Source organism: Lithobates pipiens, unplaced genomic scaffold, assembly GCF_037356315.1.
Source record: "Lithobates pipiens isolate NorthernLeopardFrog02 unplaced genomic scaffold, aLitPip1_a1.2 Scaffold_8, whole genome shotgun sequence".
In the NCBI taxonomy this organism is placed as follows: domain Eukaryota; kingdom Metazoa; phylum Chordata; class Amphibia; order Anura; family Ranidae; genus Lithobates; species Lithobates pipiens.
This window is the reverse complement of record NW_027507903.1, coordinates 106312206-106335713: the sequence shown is the minus strand read 5'-3', so window position 1 is coordinate 106335713 and position 23508 is coordinate 106312206. Positions and strand designations below refer to the sequence as shown.

Genomic DNA, 23508 nt, shown 5'->3' with positions numbered 1-23508 from the left:
GACTTTTCGACTGAGCGGACTTGGCCACACACAATCACACCAAACTCCGACGGATTCGAACGTGATGACGTACGACTGGACTCGAATAAGGAGGTTCATAGCCAGTAGCCAATAGCTGCCCTAGCGTCGGTTTTAGTCCGTCGGAATAGCATACACATGAGCAAATTTTTCGGAGGGACCGGGTCCGGCGGAGTTCCATCGGAAAAATTTGAAGCATGTTCCATTTTCTAAAGTCCGTCAGACTTTTGCGAATCAAAAGTCCGTTGCAGCCCACACACGATCGAATAGTCTGACGGAATCATTCCGTCGGACTTTGGATGTTGAAAAGTCCGCTTGTGTGTACGCGGCATAATTCATTCCAATGGTGTTCTATCAGGTTGAAGTCAGGACCAGTCAAGTTCCTCCACCCCAAACTCACTCATCCATGTCTTTATGGACCTTGCTTTGTATACTGATGTGCAGTCTTGTTTGAACAGGAAGGGGTCACCCGCAAATTGTTCCCACAAAGTTGGGAGCATGAAATTGTCTAAAATGTCTTGGTATGCTGACGCCTTAAGAGTTCCCTTTACTGGAACTAAGGGGCCAAGCCCAACCCCACATCATAATCCCCTTCCACCAAATGATTTGGACCAACTAAGGGGCCAAGCCCAACGGCTGAAGAACCCCACACCAAAATCCCCCCTCCACCAAATGATTTGGACCAACTAAGGGGCCAAGCCTAACGTCACACCAAAATCCCCCCTCCACCAAATGATTTGGACCAACTAAGGGGCCAAGCCCAACGTCACACCATAATCCCCCCTCCACCAAATGATTTGGACCAACTAAGGGGCCAAGCCCAATGTCACACCAAAATCCCCCCTCCACCAAATGATTTGGACCAGTACAAAACAAAAAACATAAAGAAATGGATGAACAAGTTTGGGGTGGAGGAACTTGACTGTAATCTTTGTTAATTACATATCAATTATTCCTTGTACAGAACATGTTGTTTTCAACGGATCACTATATATTGAATAAGGTGAAATCTAGACAGTACACATTACATAATTGTTTTCACAATGTACTTTAATGCTACAATTTTAATAAATAAAGCTGTATTGCTGACACTGAAAATAATACAATACATGAGGTGGGAAAGACAACACACAAGTCATAGTAATATCAGTGAACACGCATCAATGAAGGGATTGGTTTATTACCATGACCGTAGGTGTTTAAAGATAGCACAGAGGCCACACACTCTCTCGCTTAAATGGGATTTGAATATGATATTTTCTTCTTCTTGATCAAGAGAACTTTCACTTTTATTCAGCTTCATTAGAGATCTATAGAACATTGTCCTGTTGCTTCCCTTTAAAAAATAAATATAACACGCAAACATTCTGCATTCTATCTCATGTGTACATCATTTCTACCAATAATTACCCTCTCACAGACTTAAATCTCGTAGGAAATTGACACAATTATTATTGGGCATGAAGGTTTTTACTCTAAAAGGCCATTTTGTAGACATGTGCGGTTTGTTTCATTTCATTCCAAATTAAAATTATAACGAATTCTCATTCTTCGGAAATTCAGATGTATCCAAATTTCCGAATTACAATAGTACCGAATTAAAACAAATCCAAAATAACGAGAAAAAAAAATGAGGACGAAATTCGAATTCAAATTGTTTTCTATCTCATGTGTACATCATTTCTACCAATAATTGCCCTCCCACAGACTTATATCTTGCACGAAATGTACATAACTATTATTGGGAATGAAGGTTTTTACACTATAAGGCCATTTTGTAGACATGTGTGGTTTGTTTCCTTTCCAGAATTAAAATTCTGAATTTTTGTTTTTCGGAAACTTGGATGTATCAGAGTTTCCAAATGACAATAGTACCAAATTTAAAACGAATCCAAAATATTGGGAAAAAAAAAAATCGGATGACATTTGAATTACAATAATTTTGGAATTTGAATAGTTTTCCAATTTCCAAACAGAATAAAATAGAATAGAAAATAAAGGAACAGAATAGAAAGGAAAATAATAGACTAGAAAAGAATATAACAGAAAATAAAAGAATAGAAGATAATAGCGTAAAACAGAACAAAATTTTATAGAAAATAAAAGAACAGAATAGACTACAATATAATAGAAACAAATAGAGTAGAATATAATAACATAGAATATAACCATCTTCTGAAATTTGAATTTCAAATATAATACATAAGAAAATAATAGAATAGACGAAAACTGAAAAAAAAAAGAATAGAATAGACTATAATAGAATAGAAAAGAATATAATTGAAAAAACAATAGAATAGAATAGAAAAAATATAACCATTCCCCAAAATTCAAACAGAATAAATTTGAATAGAATAGAAAACAATAGATTAGAATAGAATAGAAAATAACAGCATAGTATAGAAAAAAACAATAGCATAGAAAGAATATAACCGTCTTTCAAAATTCAAATAGAATAAATTTGAATTTGAATAGAAAACAATAGAATAGAAAAGTATAGAAAAGAATAAAAAAAAAAAAAAAAAATAAAAGAATCAATTAAAAAAAACAATAGAATAGAACAGATTAGCATAGAAAGAATATAACCATTTCCCAAAATTCTAATAGAATCAATTTGAATAGAATCAAAAAGATTAGATTAGAATAGGACGATGGTTATTTTCATTCTATTCTATTCTGTTGTTTTTTCTATACTGTTGTGTTATTTTCTATTCTATTCTACTCTATTCTTTTCGATTCTATTCAAATTTGAATTGATTCTATTTGAATTTTGGACAATGATTATATTATTTCTAGTCTATTTTTTTTTGTAATTCTATTCTATTCTATTCGAATTTCGGAAGATGGTTATAATCTATTTTATTTTATTCCTTGCTTTATTCTATTCCTTTCTATTCTATTCCATTCTATTCTGTTCTTTTAATTTCTATCCTATATTCTTCTGTTTTATTCTATTCTATTATTTTATTTTCTGTTATACTCTTTTCTAGTATACTCTATTTTATTCCTTTGTTCTCTATTCTATTTTATTCTCTTTGGAAATTGGAAAACTATTTGACTTTGAAAACTTTTTGAATTCGAAAACTATTCAAAACTGATTCGAAAACGATCCGAATTCGAAAACGAATAAGCGAAACTAATTCCAAAAATGAATTAAACAAATATAACAAATTTAACTAAACAAACTTATGTAAATAACGAAACAAAACAAAACAATTTTTTCCGTTCTGCACATGTCTTCTATTTTCCTTTATAATTTACAAAACGTTATTAAAGGCCAAAAGAATGCTATAAAATTCACCTGGGCACTTGACTGAAAAGACATTTTGCCTAATTCTGGGGATATGGACACAATTACCCTTTTGGATCCAGCCTGTGTGTGACCATGTTCTGGGTTTCAGATCCTCTAGAGCAGCCTTTCTCAACCTTTTCAACACAGAGGAACCCTAGAAATCTACAACTCACGGTACATTAGTGTGATGGTCAGTGGGAAGAATGGTCCTTACACTTGTGGTCATTGGGAATAATTACCTCCTTACAGATAGTTAAAAATATAAATGGTGTGAGTGGGATCTTATCTGAAAGGCAGAAATTGCCCAATGCTGAAGGAACCCCTAGCAACCTATGGAGGAACCCTGGTTGAGAATCACTGCTCTAGAGGCTTTTAAGGTACCGGTAGCAATTTTTAGCATTTATTTGTAGATGATGGTTGTGGTGATGGTCATTCCAAGTGCAAAATGTAGGCTCACTCATTGTTTCACCAAGCTTACAACTCTTGGGGCATACAAAAGTCCTCTGACGTGGTGACTATCTATGAGCTGTTCAGAATGTTCTATTGGCCTGGGATGAATTTTGCGGAGACAAACCATCTTATTGAGTGTGATTGTGTTATCAGCAAAGATAAGACTGCAAGAGGTCACATCTGATCTTCATATATCAACATATCGATCTCTTGATGCTGTGTCAGGGATTAAAACCAAGTCTCGGGGTTGCCATATTTCAAACATCACTGAGTCAATGCTTGCACAATGTCCTTTGCCAACATCGTCGCAATCACCATTTTTTCACTATTAATAGTCAGCAGTGCAGGAGAAGCATCTTTCATAGTCAGTGTCACCAGGACAAGTGTTCCACTGGTTACTGTCTTGGCTGCGAATCTAAAATGGTAAAGCAGGAAGATGAATTAGCTATTGTGAGAAAACAAAGTTATCATATTATATTCGAAATTTCTAAAGTTTAGAGAAAGGCTGTATTGTGAGATATATATATATATAATGCTTTGCAAAAGGACTGGTGGAAAAAGCATGGGTGTGTTATAGTGTCACAAAACCTACATCATAAAAAAACTATCGATAAATGCTGTATTACATGCTGCTTATATTCACTATGAGATTTGTTTTCTGTATTCTGCAAAAAAAATGGTTAATTCTGCTGTTCTCTATCTCCACCTTCTGTTCATGTCCCCAATTCAGCTAGGGATTTTGCAGCTGTGGTGGCATCTCTGCACATGCTCAGTGTTCAGTGAGTTTCTTTGCTGAGCATTTCCTCCCTATCACATCTGAGCAGCCCATGCGACTATAGAGTCACACATGTGGGCATATACACTGTGGTAAATGACAGTCCACTTCTTCCTCCTCCACGCCCACTAACCAGCTAAACACAATGGGGGCAGGATATTACATGTAGATTAACGGAGTCTTCACCTCCCTTCTATTTTAGGACACATGCTGGAGGGGCGAGACACAGCCTGTGACTGACAGAAATCCGCCCACACCATGTTATTGCCAAAAAATAATAAAGATTTGATTTCAACTACATATTTGTATGGCAATTTAAACCAGTTTATTGATATGAATTATTTATTTTTACTCAGTACTGCAAAGGCTGTTTTTTTTTTTTTAAACATGTGACCAGCAGCAGAGGACTAGAAGCTCCTCCTGCTTATGTTTCCCTTCAGACAGGCTGGGAAAGAGCTGGGTCATGTGACAGCTGTATATTAAGAAAAAGGTACTTAGAAGTTTTTATTAAAATAATTCCAGTGCCATCATCCATAAAGAGGAATAGAAGGGACAATGTAAATAAACAGTGTGTGTTTGGTATCACTAAGTCCTGACTACCATTAAGTGTATAGGTTATTTGTCCTGTATATTCATTTTTCAATCATTACAATCCTATAAAATAATTAATTAAATGCACTTTATCACTAGAACTATGTTAATTCTATTTTATTTATATACATTTAAATATTTATTCCTGTGCTCTGTTTTTGTTAGGTTTATTAATTGTTTAAATAAGAAAAATAGCAATTTGTGTATCCGTAATAAATAAGCCTGATTGGACAATTGCATCCCTTACATTGTACAGGAACTAAATAACAAAAACTGCGGGCATTATGAGATGCCCAAGAGGCATCAACCTGCAATATTAGGCACAGTAATTAGTTTGGAGCCTGAAAGCTTTCAAACCTCAGCAAATAAGACATAATTACAACTTTAGATATGGTTTGGGTTAACAGCAGTAAGCTTTGATCTTGTTAGAACACAGCATTGTTAAGAAGGTCAGAATCTGCTCTGTACAAATCCAGTGTTATTGGTAATCGCTTACTGGCCCTTGTAGGCACACTGGATATTATTTATATACCCAATTTTAGGTCTATTCTGACAGATTTTCACAAGTCTTCTTGTAGGACCTCAGGCTATGATTGATGCCAGCAAGGCCCCCTTCTCACTGGACATTTAATCAAAATAAACTGTAGATCAGTAGCTCCGGATTAGTCAGATTAAAGCAGAACTTCAGTCATTTTTTCATCTTTCCATCTATTAAATCTTCTGCCCTTGTTGTTTTAACTTTGGATAGTAAAAAATTTTTTTTTTCTGCCAGTAAACACCTTATACAGCTCGCTTCCTGTTTCTTGTCTGGTCATAAGCACATCATGTATGGCTCTCTCTCTCACTCTTGTGAGCGTTTGATAGAAAAGGGGGGGGGGCGAGTCATAACGGGGCCAATGAGAGCTGGAGAGCTAGAGGTGTGCCTCTGTGTAAATTCAGGAAGTGAACAGGCAGCAGCTTCAGCTGCCCACAGTTAAGATGAATGCAGCCAGACTCAGTGGAGGGAGATTTCTGCGGCATATTTGGCAAGTACAGAATCACAGTATATATAAAATAATATGCAAAGTGGTTGGAGGGAAGCTTCAGAATGGAAAAGATGTCTTTATTACAAATTATGTGAGCAGACTGCAGTTCCTCTTTAAAGTAAGTACCAGTGCCTGTGCCCTCATCTTTTCACTGGAAATGAACTGCTGACCAAACATCTCCTTCCGGTCAATTCCATTATATTGGTAATGATACAAGAAGAATTTATAGGCTATGCTGCTGCTATGAGTAATATTTCTATGACTCAACATCTCACAATAAATGCATATATGTGAGACATTATTGGAGCCTCTGTAGCTACCAAAGAGGTTAGTAGGTTAAAACAAAGCTATTTAATCCATATCTAAAGATAAAACAACATTTAAAATTAAATAATTGCCTCTCGTTTCTGGTTCACCATATAAAACATCCTTCAGATAAATGGCCACAAGCCTGTAGATGAGTATTTCTTTTCTCTCCACTCATAGCGGTTAGTCTGAAATATAGATTCAATCTGCTCTTGTGTAACCGTTAGATCTGTATATTGCTTAGCAACATAAAACCATATGATTGTCATTGTCATTGACTTGTTCCAGATAGAAGGTAACACAGCAGTTATAAATATATCTCTATCTGCAGTTTAAGGGTGGTGCAAGGAAGCAGTGTGCAACGTCAGTATACATCTCAGATCATAAAAGGCATCAGCTGAGGATAGAGAGAATAACTGGTATAGGCTAAAGTTTCAGATCTGCATTCTGGCAGATTTGCAGGACTGCCAATGCCAAAGCATAGATAGTGCACACATCATGCCTTTCATATTAGGAAAGCAAGATAAAGAGAAGCAGGAGAGAGTCGCAGAGGCACATTATGGAGCCACTACCTTGTACAGGGAGATTCTGCCTCTGGGGCTTCTGTGTTACTGCATCAAAAAACAGCAGGTTAGCATAAAATGATCTTAAAATGAGGAAAAATATCATTTTTTAAACATGCACCTGTACTTAAAGCCCCCATACACACGATACGAAAATTGGAAGTAAAATTTCGTTTGACGAATGATCTTCTGATTTTCGGATCGTTAGTATGGTGCTTTCGACAGCCGATTCCGGTTTTTCGTCTGACAAAAGCTGGATGTGCAGACTATAAAATTTTTCTCGTACGTGAACTCAACGTCCAATTTTCATTTAATAAGTATGGTTTTCGTCTGAAAAAAATCGTAAGAGCAAGACTAATCGCCCTCTTTTGCTCTTAAAGCAGCCGACGTACACCTACGACAAATTACGCAGCCGTGCCAACCTGCCGCAGTATAATGACGGCGGCTGGTTGGCACACAGTTAATAAAATCTTACATAAGACAAGTAATAAAAGGTTTGAAATACCCTGTCCAATGTAGAAGTATTTGGCACTCGTATGCTATGGTATTGCAGACTTTGTGTAAGAAAGAGGTATGTTGTACTAAGTGTATACAGAGATACAAGGCACTTCAAGTAAAAAAGAAATATTAGGCACTGTGGGGGAGATTTACTAAAACTGGCGCATACAGAATCTGGTGCAACTGTGCATAGTAACCAATTCTAAGTTCTACTTGTTCAATTAAGCTTTGACAAAAAAAAAAAAAAAACTGGAAGCTGATTGGTTTCTGAGCACCAGTTTTACCAAATCTCCACACCGTGTGTAAAACAGAGTTTTAAAATAGAAGTATAGCTAAAATAGAAGTACTTTTATAGTCATACTTCTCATATGAGTCACATGAGTACACTCCCTTTTACACTCGCTTTTGCACTCCTGTGACCCAGAGTCAGCTTATAGTGAGAGATCAGCTAACGTCACAGAGCCGCGCCAATCTCTGGAAGGATCCCAACCATATTGTCAGGATCCACCCAGCTGCCAGATTGACAGCTGGCTCCAGCTCTCAGCATGTGGCTGAGAGTCGGAGTCAGCTGAGCCTACCCCCTTCCCTGCCTGGCGCTCCAGTGAGTGCTGGAGGGGCAGAGCAGAGAGCGGTGACTGCCTGTCACTGCTTTCTGCTCTGAGAAGACCAAGAGCTGAGTATTCAGTGGTCATGTGACTGCTCAGGTTCTCTGTCTTGGAGCTGATGTGGGACACCTGCAGCATACACACCAATGCTGCAGCATAGAGATGAGCATGCATAATTGTTTTGTTCTTTTTTATTCCCAAACTTCTTTAGCCACTGTGTGTAATAGAGAGGTATGAGGCATGAGGTGTAATAGAGAGGTATGAGGCACGAGGTGTAATAGAGAGGTATGAGGCACGAGGTGTAATAGAGAGGTATGAGGCACGAGGTGTAATAGAGAGGTAAAAGAAACAAATGTGCAATAGAAACGTATGAGGTATGTTATAGGGAGATATGATACACATCTTGTAATAGAGAAAGAATGAAGCAACACATGCAAAGTACTGTAGGTATCAAATGCTGTATTTAATAAAGAGATATAGGATATTGCATGTAATAGAAAAGCATGGGGCACTGTGTGTAATGCAGAGGTATGAGTAACAGTGTATAACAGAAGGAATGAGAAGGTATATAACAAAGATGTGTAAGGCACTTTTAGGCCTCTTGCACACTGCAGCTTGAAAAAGCTCAGTACAGCGTTGCCAGTCAGTATTTTGTGCCCGTACACGCAAATCCGTTCAAATGCACACAAATACGCACATATGAGCATAAATTATAATGGATTTTGCCTGAGAATTTATTGTGAGCTTAAATGGGCATAAATACGCGCAACACAAATGCCTGAAATTACGTCCAGAAATGATGATGCTCACACATCAGTATCATGTGCATGAGGCCCGATAAAGATGTATGTGGCACTGTGGGGTGGACCTAATAAAGGAAAGTAGTCTGTGCCAAAAGGGGAAGTTCCACTTTAAGCTCCACTTTAAGCACTCCTCCCCCCTCCTATGCCACATTTGGCATGTCATTTTTTTTTTTTTGGGGGGGGGGGGGGGGGGCACGGTCCCACTTCTGCTTGGATCACCTAGGTGATCCAAGCGGAAGTTCTCCTGTCCCCCTCCCTGCAATCTTCTGGGACACGTGACAGGTCCCAGAAGATTGCCTGACCATTCAAGAAGCACACCCGACTGTAAAGCCACAAGTTGTCACAACCAGGTGCCCACAGTTGTAATGCTGGCATCGGGGAGAGGAGAGGGAGAGAACCGAGAGTTCAGGCGGCCGCATCACTAGATCCTGGGACACGTGAGTGTGTGTTTATTAAGAGTCAGCAGCTACAAAAAAGTGTAGCTTTTTTACTAAACACAAAAATGACTGTAGCTACAATTTAAAGAATTCTTTCCCTGTAACCACACTGCACAGCACTGAAGATATAGATATTGTGTATATATAGCATGTACAGGTTCTTACCTATATTCTTTATCAGCACCGCAGGGAACTCTATTCATGTTGGCTGCAGATATGACTCGCTGCACAATAACGTGATCACTATGATATTTCCCAGACAACGTCAGTTTCTCTGTGATCTCATTCATGCCAGTGAGTTTACCTACATTACAAGAAGGGAGCATTACTCACGATGTATGCTACTATGTTCAAGCAAACCAGCTTACATACATGAATGACTATTGCAGACAACCCCCATTCGAATTAATACATTTTCAGTGATAGGTTAGGAAACAGACACATGCTGTATTTATTTTTGCACAAATTGTATCCTAGGCATACCATTGCAGTGCATGTTAAGGTAACATGTTAATGAACCTCACGCTATGTGTTTACCGAACAAACACCACATACACTGTTAGAACTTTGTTTGTTCAAGAATAACTTTCCATTGTGCTCCTTTGATTTTTCTTATCACTACGATCAAAAATGATGACTAGAAAAACAAATGAACTTTCTTAGAATATTCTTTTCCTAAGAATTTTGTTTGAAATTCTATACTACTATGGCCAACACTAAAGATGGTGTTAATTACCTCTACAAACTGGAGGTATTTCTTTTTGAATTTGGTGCAGCCCCAGCACCACTTTGTATTAGTGATCTGAATCTGGCACAGGCCTTTTTAAAGAGCCAAAAAATGTCCCTAATAATTTACTGAATTCCCCCTACAGTATTATCTCTGCAACTAAGTCTACTTTGAAAATGTTACTTTGCACATGTCCACTAAAATGGCCTTTCCATGGCCAGCATATGCATTTTTAATTCCCAGTAATTAACTGGACACTGAAGCTATAATTTCTGGGTACCTTAGGTTACTAAGGCTGGCCATAGATAGATTGAAATTCAGCTGGTTCAGCAGGGACCATCTGAATTTCGTTACATCATTGGGCGGCACAGTGGTGAAGTGGTTAGCACTCTCACCTAGCAGTAAGAAGGGTTGCTGGTTCAAATCCCAACCACAACACTACCTGCCTGGAGTTTGCATGTTCTCCCTGTGTCTGCATGGGTTTCCTCTGGGTACTCCGGTTTCCTCCCACACTCCAAAGACATGTAGGTAGGTTAATTGGCTTCTGTCCAAATTGACCCTAGTATATGAATGGGGACCTTGGATTGTGGGCTCCTTGAGGGTAGGGACCTATGTGAGTGTGCGATGTACAGGGATAGGGACAATTGTAGACACTCACTCAGGTTGAACTGGATGGACTGGTGTCTTTAACCTTGCTAACTATGTAACATCTATAGTCATTCCCACCTGTCAGAAGTCAATTTACCAGTTGACTTCTGTCGAATGGGAATGTTCCAAAAATGTCATTTTATCAGCGATTGCAGCACTGATCAGTGTATTCTGATAGCATAGGAACCCCGCTGTCAGAATACAATAGCACAGTGGGGAGGATTCCTCTATCCACCTCACTTGTGTGGTTGGGGGATACAGTATGTTGTTTTACGATCAGCCCACTAGCCAGTCGGAAAAAAAAAAGATCCATCTATGGGCAGCCTATGGCTGGTTTCTGGTACAATCATTTTTATTGAAATAAGTATAAAATCTTGCCAAGCATTCACTCGCGCAGCAGGGGTGCAGTTCAGGGAGCATAACAATCAAATATGACTTTTAGGGGTACTAGCTGTCTACTGGGTGACCTTATGGGATAACCCAAAGGTCCCTATAAATCACCAGAGCCTATGGCTGGTTTCACACGGGCATTCTCCGTAGTCCGCATCCGTCTGATCAGCGGGGGATCTCCCTGCTGAACAGGTGGATGACAGCCCTGCTGTTCTCTATGGGGCTGTCAGATAGAAACAGACTGCCTGTCCGTTTCCATCTGACTGTTATCCGATCCGCTGTTTTTTGGTGGACAAGTTTGGATCAGATGCCAGCGGATGTCAGCGGGCACATCTGCCACTCCATAGAGTGCTATGGATGGTCTGATCAGATCCACCTGAAAAATTGACAGGTGAACCTGATTGGACAGCCTGCGTGAAACCAGGTAAGTCAGGTAAAAAAAAAACGACTGAACTATGCAGGCTGCGTGACAATATAGGTGTATGTGTGAGTATGCTCACCCCCTTTTACTGTTTTTTTTTTTGTTTTTGTACATGCATTTTCGACAATGCCGAATTATCTTTTTATTGAGAAGAAACCAACACGCTATATAACAATTGCAAGATGTAATTCTGAACATATTAAAATACTGTTTGATTCTTGAGTGTTTAAAGTGTCTGTATAAATATTATGTCAACTCTCTTTCTTCCACTCCTTTGTCTTTAATCTGCCTGTCTCTTTGTTGTCTATAATTTCCTCTCCCACGCTCGCCATCACTCACCCTGTTCCCTCTTGAATTCATTCTCACTCATGAACATAGGCTCCATTAGCTCCCCTACAGGTGGCTGGATGGACACGTAGAATTGGCGGGTGTGGGTGCTGCAAAGCAAGCAGATCATATTATTCATGTTTCCACATGATCACCAGAAACATTAACAGTATGTAATACAGTTTCCCTATAAATGCTTTTAGGAACCTAAAAAAAAATGTAATAAATAATGTACCAACCAGAGCTGGAAATTTGCAGCCTGAGTAGAATCACAGAAATCAATGCCCATTATTACAGTGGTGCTATCTCCAGCAGGCAGAGATTCTGTGGAAAGAAGATATACATTATAGAAATAGAGAAATTAAATCATCAACCTGAAATATTATTTATAAAAAGTGTAGTAGTACTAAAGAATATGAACACATATGATTTTATTATGAAAAGCGGTAATAAACACAAAATCTAAAATGCAATGTATTACAGCTTACCAATCATGAGATGTGGTGGCTGCATTGGGTTTCTCTTTTTTGGGCATTTTTTCCATCTGTTTTCACCTGGTGATCAGCTTTACTGATTACTTGAATGTGTAGCATGTGCAGCATTCATCCACCAACCGATCACTACAGGTTGGGGCAACTTTTCAGCGGGCGCAAAGTATCATGGCCACGGCATGTAAACATCTCCATCTGCTGCCTATTGCAGCCTAAGCCCGTGGCGGGCAAGTAAAACATGGCTCAATCACGCATTTTTGCACCCCTCCCCCCACCACATATCTAAGTGAAGCCTAAGTTTAAGTTAGAGCCTAAGGGGCAAGTTAGAGTTAGGAGTCGGGGGTGTCATATATTTTTTTTTAAGATTTTCAGGGATGAAGAGGTGCTCTTGAAAACCAGTGTACAATAATAATTCTTTATCACTATGTTAAATATTTAAAGCAAAAGTCAAATCTGCTTAAAAATTTCCTTCCATGGTCCCTTTTCTTCCCCCCTCAACAACACGCTAATGGCATTTTTAAATGAAACCTTTCCATTTTGGACCCATTGATGTTATCACTGGGACTCTGTGGCTTTCTATAAAATACAGGCAGATCATGGCTGGTGGGAAGGGCCAACAGGGTGTTGTAACATAGCTCCCTGAAAATATCACAGCACCGTGCTTCAGTATTTCTTTCAAGAACCCTTAGTCCAGATACAAGGAGAGGTCTGGCTCCTGGAAAAATTTATGCAAATATCAAAATGACTTGATGGGTGGATTACAATATGGTGGGCATTCCTAGGCAGCCTGCCCTAGGTAACATCCACATGTGATGGTATGCCTCCATGATTGAAAGGACTGAAATCCAATGAAATAAAGGTGTGGGCTAGGGACAGCATGGCTGGGAAGGAAAATGCCAGATGATGCTGGATGTTCTCCAATCAGGAAATGAGGTGGACTCTATTAGACTACCTACAGCTTCTACTGCATGCTGTAAAAAGCTCACATTCTGCAGAGTCAGCAATTTCAGTATAGGAGAGAGCCTGTACAATCGGGCAAGAGGTAGTAACCTTTTTTAAAGTAAAGTTATGGCCGGAAATCAACTTTAAGTTACATTCCCCCATTCTCATCAGTGCCAGTAAAGCCATTTACCTATCTCTTTGAACTCTTTTATCCTCATGCCAGATTGCAGCTTGGTTTCATTGATATGGATATTGCGAACATCACTTTCAGAGTTGTTAGATATTTGCATCTGTACAGACACCATGCGATGGTCTGGGGTAAAAGGCTGGCGACTGAATATGTATTCCACAGACAGACCCTCTCCTGTCATGCGATGCAGCAGCTCAAAAGTCCGCACAGAAGAGAACATTGGACTGATTACCTAGCAAGAAAATTACATGAAAGATTAAAGGGTTTGTAAACCCTTGTTTAAAAAAATAAATAAATAACAATCATGTCATACTTACCTCCACTGTGCAGTTCATTTTTGCACAGAGTGGCCCGATTGTCCTCCTCTGGGGTCCCCCGGTGACACTGGTAGCTCCTGCCCGCAACAGGTGTCCACAGTGGAGAAGCGCTCTCCTTGGTGGACACCTGTGTGGGCGCGCTCCTTAGTCCTGCTTCTGCATGTATTCACACAGAATGCATGACTCGGCATTAAGGATGCATTAAGGTGAAAAAAAAGGTTTTACAACCCCTTTAAGATCATGAATTAAAATTATATATATATATATTTTTTTTTTAATTGCCTAAATAATATAAGACTTCACTCACTGTGGGAGCCAGAGAAGTATCTGTTAAAGACAAACCCTCCAGATCAGTCACCAGCCTGGAAGATACAATGTTTCCTGATGTTACCACTGGAGCAGACGGGGAAGAGACTGTAAGAAATGGAAAACACTGATAGTAATTCTTGGTTTTCTACATCTTTTTGCAAAAGCAGTAAAGTGAACATAAAAAAAAGGCCCAGCTCAGTTTTAAATAAAAAGAGCAGCATTTGCTATATATATTCACATTTAATCCGGTGCTGTACCCAGCAGAAAGTCCACTTCTCTATTAGATGGTCAGTCACTTCCGGATCACAGTCAGCGTCATGCATCCTTACGCCTTGCCCCCATCCCCTAAGGTTTATCATTACAATGACCTGGGCTCACAGTACTGCTGCACTGAACAGTGCTTACATGTCATTAAATGAGCGCTTTTCAGTATATCAGTAAGAATTGCCCACCTCCACTGCTGGAAGGAAGAGAGAGTGACCTGTGATGTCACTGCATTGGCAAGAAGACTACTGGAATGAAAGCCTAATTCCATGTTTAATGTCCCTTTAAATAGTTTGTGTGAACCAAGCTAGTCCAAATAAACTATTTACTGCACAAAACAGATTTGGGATGAGTGCTGCAAATTCATTCACAGGAGACTTTGTATTCAATTAATGTCAATTAAAGGAAGTTTTGTGTGCATTCATAGAATACAAAGCTGCCTGTAAATGGTTGAGACGATTCTGTTTTGTTCTGGGTGTGGGACGGGAAGTCTCTGTCCCACTGTCGGAACATAGCTATAGTCAAGGAAAACAGGTGTATAGGCGCTGCAACCTTCCCACATCAAAGCTCCCCCCCCCCGGTGCTCAGACCTTGAGGCTGCTGACACCTCCAACGTACCAGAATAACGGAAAGGGATGGTCATCACCCAGGATGAAGTCATGACTAAGGACTAATGTCCGAAATGCGTAGGCTACTTAACAGATTTGTATATGCATTTAATAAAGAAATACTATTTTGGATGTCATCCTGAGTGCTGGCCATCCCTTTCCTTTTTTATAGTGCTACAGTGCCCCTTGAAATTTTACATTTTGTCACGTTACAACCAAAAACGTAAATGTATTTATTGGGATTTTATGTGATAGACCAACACAAAGTGGCTCATAATTGTGAAGTGGAAGGAAAATTATGGTTTTCAATTTTTTTTTACAAATAAATATCTGAAAGGTGTGGCGTGCATTTGTATGCAGCCTCCCGGAGTCAATACTTTGTAGAACCACCTTTCGTCGCAATTACAGCTGCAAGTCTTTTTGAGAATGTCTCTACCAGCTTTGCACATCTAGAGAGTGACATTTTTGTCCATTCTTCTTTGCAAAATAGCTCAAGCTCTGTCAGATTGGATGGAGAGTGTCTGTGAACAGCAATTTTCAAGTCTTTACCAAGTGAAGACAAAAATGGGGTGGGACTTTGCATGTACCTTGCAGGGTCTAATTAATACAGATACCAAAAAGAATTAAAAAGTAAACAAATCTTTATTTTCCATATACAAATGGTTACATTTAAAAATGTTGAATACAACTAGCTAAAACCACAGGTACTATAAATCTGTCCAGGATGTGCTGGTCCTAGTTGGAGAGTTGAGCAAAGTGGCCAACGCGTTTCGTGGGAAATCACACTTTATCAGGGTCTTCGATCAAAGCACAATTTTGTACATATACTGTAATGATATACAAGCATATTATTATTAATAAACAATATATGTAAACATTAACAAATTATTTTATTATTACCAACAAACATTAAACTTTAAAGATAAACTTCCCTGTTCTAATCAATTAATCATTAATCAACTTAGTTACATTATTTTAAATATCTTATGTCGTAGTATCTTAGTAAAGCTTGTTACAAGCACCACAGCACGTCATGGGCAAAGAAGGTGGACGAGAAAGACAAATTATCTCAAATGGAATATGAATTCAAAATATGTTCTAATATCTACATTTATAACCCAAAGCATATAGAGACAACTTCTAATTCACCTGTGTAATTTTTGTCAGCCGGACAATCCAGATTCTTGATTTAGGACTTTGACTGGGCCATTCTAACACATGAATATACTTTGATCTAAAACATTACATTTTAGCTCTGGCTGTATGTTAGGGTCGTTGTCCTGCTTTAAGTCCCGAGTCATTTGCAGACTCTAACTAACAGGTTCTCTTCTAAGATTGCCCTGTATTTGGACCCATCCATCTTCCCATCAACTGTGACCAGCTTCCCTGTCCCTGCTGAAGAAAAGCATCCCGACAATATGATGCTGCCACCATGTTTCTCGCGGGGATGGTGTGTTCAGGGTGATGTGCAGTGTTAGTTTTCCGCCACACACAGCGTTTTGCTTTTAGGCCAAAAAGTTTGATTTTGGTCTTATCTGACCAGAGCACCTTCTTCCACTTGTTTGCTGTGTCTCCCACTTGGCTTTTCACAAACTGCAAATGGGATTCTTATGGCTTTCTTTCAACAATAGCTTTCTTCTTGCCACTATTCCATAAAGGCCAGATATGTGGAGTGCGCTACTAATAGTTGTCCTGTTGACAGATTCTCAAACTTGAGCTGTGGATCTCTGCAGCTCCTCCAGCATTACCATGGGCCTCTTGGCTGCTTCTCTGATTAATGCTCTCCTTGCTCGGCCTGTCAGTTTATGTGGACTGCCATGTCTTGGTAGGTTTGCAGTTGTGCCATACTCTTTTCATTTTCAGATCATGGATTGAACAGTGCTCCGTGAGATGTTCAAAGCTTGGTGCATTTATTTTATAACCTAATCCTGCTTTAAACTTCTCCACAACTTTATTCCTGACTATTAGAACCATTTATCATTTTCCTTCCACTTCACAATTATGTGCCACTTTGTGTTGGTCTATCACATAAAATCCCAATAAAATACATTTATATTTTAGGTTGTAACATGCCAAAATGTGGAAAATTTCAAGGGTATGAATACTTTTCAAGGCACTCTATATACTGTGTGTACCTGTATACTGTATGTACCTAATGCTACATACAGAACGCTCAGCAAGCGCACTTGTTAGTACAGTAAATAGTTGTTTGGGCCTTCTTAGCCTAAACAACCTATTTAAAGGGACATTAAGTATAGGCCTTAAAGGGGCTTTAAACCTTTGTGTTCTTTCACCTTAATGCATCCTGTGCATTAAGGTGAAAAACACCTGGCAGTGACCACCCCCCCAGCCCCCTCCTTTTACTTACCTGAGCCCTGGAACTTGACCCGACGAGGATGTGCTGTCTCTCTGCAGGGGGTTCTCAGCTCCTGATTGGATAGATTGATAGCAGCGGGAGCCAATGGCTACGCTGCTGTCAATCAAATCCAATGATGTGTGCGCTGAGGGGCGGGGCCGATTCATACATTCGGCGGCTATGGAAGTTGAATGCTGGACTCGGGAGCATGCCTGCAAGGTAACCCCCTCAGTAGCGCGCTTCGACTAGGGGGTTATATGATACGACGAAGAGCCGAGAAAGCCACCAAGGGACCCCAGAAGAGCAGGTTCAGGGCCACTCTGTGCAAAATGAGCTGCGCAGTGGAGGTATATGTTTGTTATTAAAAAAAAAAAACGAACCCTTACAATCACTTTAAGGTATGTGTAAAGTGTTTTATTTGATGCAGGCGTGAATCTTTATAGAACAGTAAAGATGAGCTTCATGTGCAAGATACATGGTTGTTTTACATAAGAGATTATTACATTTGATAGCTAATGGTTAGTCCACTCAAATGCCCTTTAAATGAACAGTAGGCTCAATGGCCCCACTAGGGTCCACTAGGGTCCTGAACATACAGGGTAAAGACTTGCTCCAGAAGAAAGAAATAATTAACACCAAAGTATAAGTATAGATACAGTATTTTATTTTTGTGAAAATTGCCAGCAAAATTTTTTTTTTCCATGGCAAGTTAGGTATAAAATAGAACAGCAAAGTTGCACTTACAGTCATCCAGATCTAGCAATGACATCTCCTTGGTCTGCTTGGGCTGTTTCAAAACTGGCTTAGTAGCTGATGGCTATAAAGGACAAGAAATAATCAGTAAAGTAGAAAAAAGGCACTTTTTTAGAGGATCATATGCATTAAGCCCAATACAGAAGATATTTTAGATAACAATTACATAGTTATTTAAAAGCAAATGGTTCAGAACAGGAATATTTAGGGGACGCACAATTGATTTCAGTTGGATGTGTTCTACTAGTACAGGTATATGATATATTAAAATGCTCACAGTTTTCTTCCTTTTAGGTTCAGGTGTGGGCTCCTCTTTCTCCTCCTCTTCATCATCATCATCATCTTCTTCTGATGACGATTCACTCTCAGACTGACTGCTCTCAGAGCTGCTGCCCTCAGAGGCTGACTTCTGGCTGGTTTTTGTAGGTGTTTTCTTCCCTTTTGTTGTCATTTTCTGGTCCCTATCACTTTCATCACTGTTAAGTTTAAGAAAGGAATTACTGTATTCTATGCCTTATAATCAACTACTATTATTTCAAAATAGATCTCATAGTTTATGAAAAAATCACAAGGGGTCATTATTTTGAAAGGTAATTTCCTTTTAAAGCTGAACTCCAACTTTCTTTTCATTAGAACTGATCAATTACCTAATAAATCAGAACTATGTACCATGTTGCTCTGTTGTCTGCAGATCCCCTGATATTCTGGGTTTAGTTGTGGCTTTGTATCATGTGACACTCTGTATAGCCTGCTATAGACCATGTTCCTTTCCATAGCCACTTCATGCAGTAGAACCTAAAACACACCCTTCTGTAATCTTTCAGACTGTGCAAATGATGTAACTTCCTTCACGGCTCTGATGGTGGGTGGGATAGAGAACATCTTAATTAGTATGCAATCTCGCCCAGTCACATGTACAGGAAGAGTCCAAACCTCCCAAGTCCCGCCTCACAGATCACAGCATACACAGCCTGCTGTGAAAGCACGCTGTGCTGATTCTTGGAGGAATTGAATAGACAGCCCTGGTTCAAACTAGCACCACATAAAAGTCATGTGACTTTCAGTGCGACTATCATTTCTGTGCAACTTTGATGGATCAGTGTTTTTTTAACCCCCACCTCTCCCCCCCTGGTCATTCATGCATGTAGGTTGCCAAAGATGCAAACCCAGACTAAATGGCACTGTGGGAGCGACGCATGTTTGGGTGGGTTGTAGTTTGGTGGGCGGATTGTGTGAGCAAGCATGCATGAGTGCCCTCTCAGCAAGCAGCGGTGGGGGAAGAGGAGGATCTGGGTTGTTCTGTGCAAAACCATTACACAGAGCAGGGAAGTATGAAATGTTTGTTATTTAAAAAAAATAAAAATGTCAGGTCATCTGATGCCACGTGACAGATGCACGCTGTTGGGGTCAGGAGTTCCCCGCTAAGGTAGTGGATCTTATGGCTGACTGCCGCGGATGGAGCTCTGGGTGGTTCAGGAAAGCAGGTTCTCTGGAGCACCGACACAGATCACACTGGGAGCTAGAGCATGATATTCCCCAGGGCGCGGAGTCTAAGAGCCAGCAGGTGTTCACTAGAGCCCCGATTGGTGGGGATGGATTTCACTGCAACTGGCTCCAGATCGCGGCCCCCGGGGTCTCCCAGCTCACGGTAGGCTACTGGAGGATAGAGAGGAAGCAGCAGACCGGGACAACAAGGGATAGTCAGGAGATAAGCCAAAAGGTCGGGGCAACAAGCAGACAGGGGTAGTGAAAGAACATGCCAAATGTCAGGGTATAAAGCAGACCCGGATAGTCAAGAACAAGCCAAGGATGGTAAACAGAATCAGACGTAGAGCACACAGCAAGAAGCACACAGGAAGCCAAACACACAATATTGATCAGCAAGGCTGGTTTGCAGTGAACAGGTTAATATAGTGTTCCCAGTTAGAGGCTGGGGTGGAGCCATGCTTGAGGGAAGATTACTTAAGCATACAGGTGTAAGAGTACAGGCCCTAAGGCTGATACACAACCAGAGGCAAGCAGACAGACAGGGCATGAAAGTATTACTGTAGATTTATGACAAAAAAATTGCCTTTAGAATCACTTTAATTTAACTAAAGTTCCACTTCCTGCTTGTTCCTTCTTCACTGCACTGAGGAATGGAGTGGTGATAACACAATTCCATTCCTCTCCTTTCACCACCCACATGAAGGCCCAGAAACACCTACAGTATCCCTTAGACCCACCCACATTAACTCCCACAGTTGCTACAAGTGACTCCCATAGCCCACCCTGAAACTACAGAGGCACAAAGGATAATGGGACATGTAGTATGAGGACCGGAAAAAGAAAGAAAACAGGAAGTCAAAGAACTTTGAAATTCAGCCAGGAGGAGGAGTGACATCAGAGACAAAGAAACCTGCTTTATACAGCTAAAGGAGGCACATTACACATAAACTGATACTGGGGTTGTGATCCAATTATGTGCACAATGCATCAGTTTTTTTGGGGAGGAAAAGCTGGAATTCGTCTTTAAATGAAATTGCCAATATTGTTTTAATAGAAATGTCAGTATTCTTCCAAACAGAAAAACTATTTCCACAGCCAGTAACTCTAAAGAAAAAGGGCTGGCTGATCCTGCCTCTTCCTGTCTTCCCCTCTGTAAACTGACCACGTTTATCATGGCTGCTGATCTCCGATAGTGTGGTAAGTGTATGTGCCTCCATCATTACAGCTCTCTCCTCAGCGTCTCTGTTCCCCCCCCCTCCCTCTCAGCTCCGTAGTCTGTGTGTGAGACGATTTCTTCCCCTCCCCTCTCATATATGTTTAATTATATTCCCTGCAGCTGCTCCAGTGATTGTAAAGTAAAGAAACGAGTATTAATTACTTTGATTCTCTCTGTTTTAGGTCCCTGTTCAGTACAGTGTGTGTGTTCCTAAAATTATAATGCTAAATACCTTCTTTGCAGACCCCTGCTGTGCAGACACGTGACCTCTCCCTCTGCTAACTTCCATTTATCACAGGGGAATCTCAGCCCCTCCCATTGTACTCACTCAGGAAGGGAAGTAGAGGTAGGTCACATGACAGGACAGCAGGACTCTGCAAAGAAGGTATTTAGTATTATAATTTTAGGAAAACACACATACTGTACTGAACAATGACCTAAAACAGGGAGAATCAAAGTAATTAAAACATGTGACTTTACAACCATATCTGTCAGGACATCCCCACAGAATCGCTTTGAGATCTTTAGGGTAACCCAGTGATATTTCAAATTATCATGTAATAGACTATCAAAAATACTTAGTAGTCTTATTTGCTGCAAAGAGTTGTGGTAACAAGAATGAGACTTTACAATTCCAATGGGTAAGGATGTCTATCGTGCTTAAGTGAAAACTCTGTATATCTTGCCTTTAACCAATTTCCAACATAAAGTCGTAAAGACCCTATACCTTGTACTTTTACTACTACCCAATTTTACTCAATCTAATCTTAAGCTTCCCACTTTCCTGGCAAAGCACACAGTTGCTATAGGGTTTGTAGACAAGCAAGGTCTTATGTGAGGTGTGCTTCCATCAGTAATAGTAATAGTGGATTTTTGTATTTAGAACCAGGAGCAGCTTAGAACAGAATTCAGCCCTAGATAAGGTAGCAGCTTTGGCCTCTCCATCCTTTTGAATGACACTGATAAGGATTGCAAAAGGCACAGAAAAACTGCATCATTTACATTGTCATTACCAGCATAGCCCCCTCAGACACCATTTACCTACAGTGAGTATAGAAAAGATTCACCCAGCATTTAAATAATCACATTTTGTTGCTTTGCAGCCTGAAATGAAGAAAGACACAGTTTTTGTTTTATCCAGTTGTATTTACTAGTGAAACTTATAACAACCACTTTATGGTAATTTTTGCTGTGTGTTTGGGTCATTGTCATTTTGCAAGGTAAACCTTCTTCCCATTGACAACTTTTTGGCAGAGAGTAGCAGATTTTTCTCAAGAGTTTTATGGTATTTTGCCCCATCCATTTTTCTTCACAGTAGTTGAAGGAGAAAAGGGTGAATGTATTTGCATGGTCTAGTGAGATCCCAGACTTAAACCCCATTAAAAATCTGTGGAATGACTTGAAGACTGCAGTCCACAAAAAGGTCACCATCAAATATAACTGAACTTGAGCAGTTCTGCAAAGAAGAGTGGGCAAATATTGCAAAGTCGATGTGCAAAGATAGTAGATACAAATCCCAAAAGACCAAAGGCTGTAATTAAAACAAAAGGTGGTACAAGAAAATACCGACATAAGGGGGGGGGGGGGGGGGATCCTTTTTTCAACTTAGTGATTTTGTTTTTGAATTTGACATGTTGGTATTATATCTTTCATTAGGATGTTATAAGTTGCACTAGTAAATACAGCTGGATAAAACAAAAATGTGTCTGTCCTCATTTCAGGCTGCAAAGCAACAACATTAATTTTAAAGGGGGTACACTGTATAAGTGTATCTTACCCTGTGAAGTGACAGGCAAGGTACACAGCTTTGACCAATGTTGCTATCCTCCTGGTCTACTGCTGGAGCATGAAGGTTGTTGTTAGGCCCCCTTAACAACCAGGGGGTCCTTTCCTGTGTATAATGCATCTCTGCCCTTGTAATAGGTCGCCTTACCTTCCCTCACTCTGTGGTTCTTTCTTCTTTTCTTTCTTTTTCTCCTCCTTTTCAGATTCTTCCTCCTCTTCACTTTCTTCCTCCTCTTCACTCTCTGACCCAGACCCGCTGCCACTGCTGCTTTCACCACTCTCTGATTCACTCACTGACTCCGGCTCTGTGGAACAGAAATACCATAGAGTGAATGACAAGATCAACAGCAGAATCTAGGTCTGCATCTAAAGCCCAGCTCAGGATATCATAGTTAGATAGTAGGTGAGGTTGAAAAAAGACACAAGTCCAACCTATGTGTATGATTATATGTCAGTATTACATTGTATATCTCTGTATGTTTTGGTCGTTCGGGTGCTTATCTAATTTTTTTTTATCATCAATGCCCCCGCTGAAACTGCTGCCTGTGAAAGGAAATTCCACATCCTCTTACAGTAAAGAACCCTCTAGACAGTGTTTTTAAAAAATCAAAACAATTTTTATTGCCCACAGACAAGAATACAATACGTGGATTAGTCATATCAGTGTATACAATATAGCAAAGTCAAATTTCCAGTAATACAGGTTGACATGCATTGTATAAATACAATCAATGAGATACACATCGAGGATAGTGGCATTTAAAACAAGAGAAATAAAACATAACATCAAATACATGCATCTTCCTATCCTCTTCCCCCATCCCTGGGGCTAGCTACGAAGAAGTAATAAGGTGGGTGAACCAGAAATTCCACCTAAGTTTATAAGTGGGCTTATTAGGGTAACTCTTTCCTC

General features: G+C 39.8%; 1 protein-coding gene across 16 annotated transcripts in view; it reads right to left on the bottom strand.

The window, feature by feature from the left end:
- Positions 1 to 1050: 1050 nt before the first annotated feature.
- Positions 1051 to 23508, bottom strand: part of AP3B2 (adaptor related protein complex 3 subunit beta 2) — a 132736-nt gene continuing 110278 nt past the window's right edge. For 10 of the 16 annotated variants that reach the window (XM_077471845.1, XM_077471846.1, XM_077471847.1 and 7 more), the window contains 10 exons: positions 22744 to 22900; positions 18384 to 18582; positions 18098 to 18170; positions 14124 to 14230; positions 13500 to 13731; positions 12116 to 12200; positions 11889 to 11986; positions 9529 to 9667; positions 7030 to 7068; positions 1051 to 4175 (listed from right to left, as the gene is read on the bottom strand). In XM_077471845.1, the coding sequence (XP_077327971.1) occupies positions 4025 to 4175; positions 7030 to 7068; positions 9529 to 9667; positions 11889 to 11986; positions 12116 to 12200; positions 13500 to 13731; positions 14124 to 14230; positions 18098 to 18170; positions 18384 to 18582; positions 22744 to 22900 (1280 nt within the window). In that variant the 3' untranslated portion in view covers positions 1051 to 4024. Of the gene's footprint in view, positions 4176 to 7029; positions 7069 to 9528; positions 9668 to 11888; positions 11987 to 12115; positions 12201 to 13499; positions 13732 to 14123; positions 14231 to 15620; positions 15825 to 18097; positions 18171 to 18383; positions 18583 to 22743; positions 22901 to 23508 lie in introns of those variants that run through there. The other 6 variants (XM_077471852.1, XM_077471848.1, XM_077471853.1 and 3 more) reach the window with 2 other exon arrangements.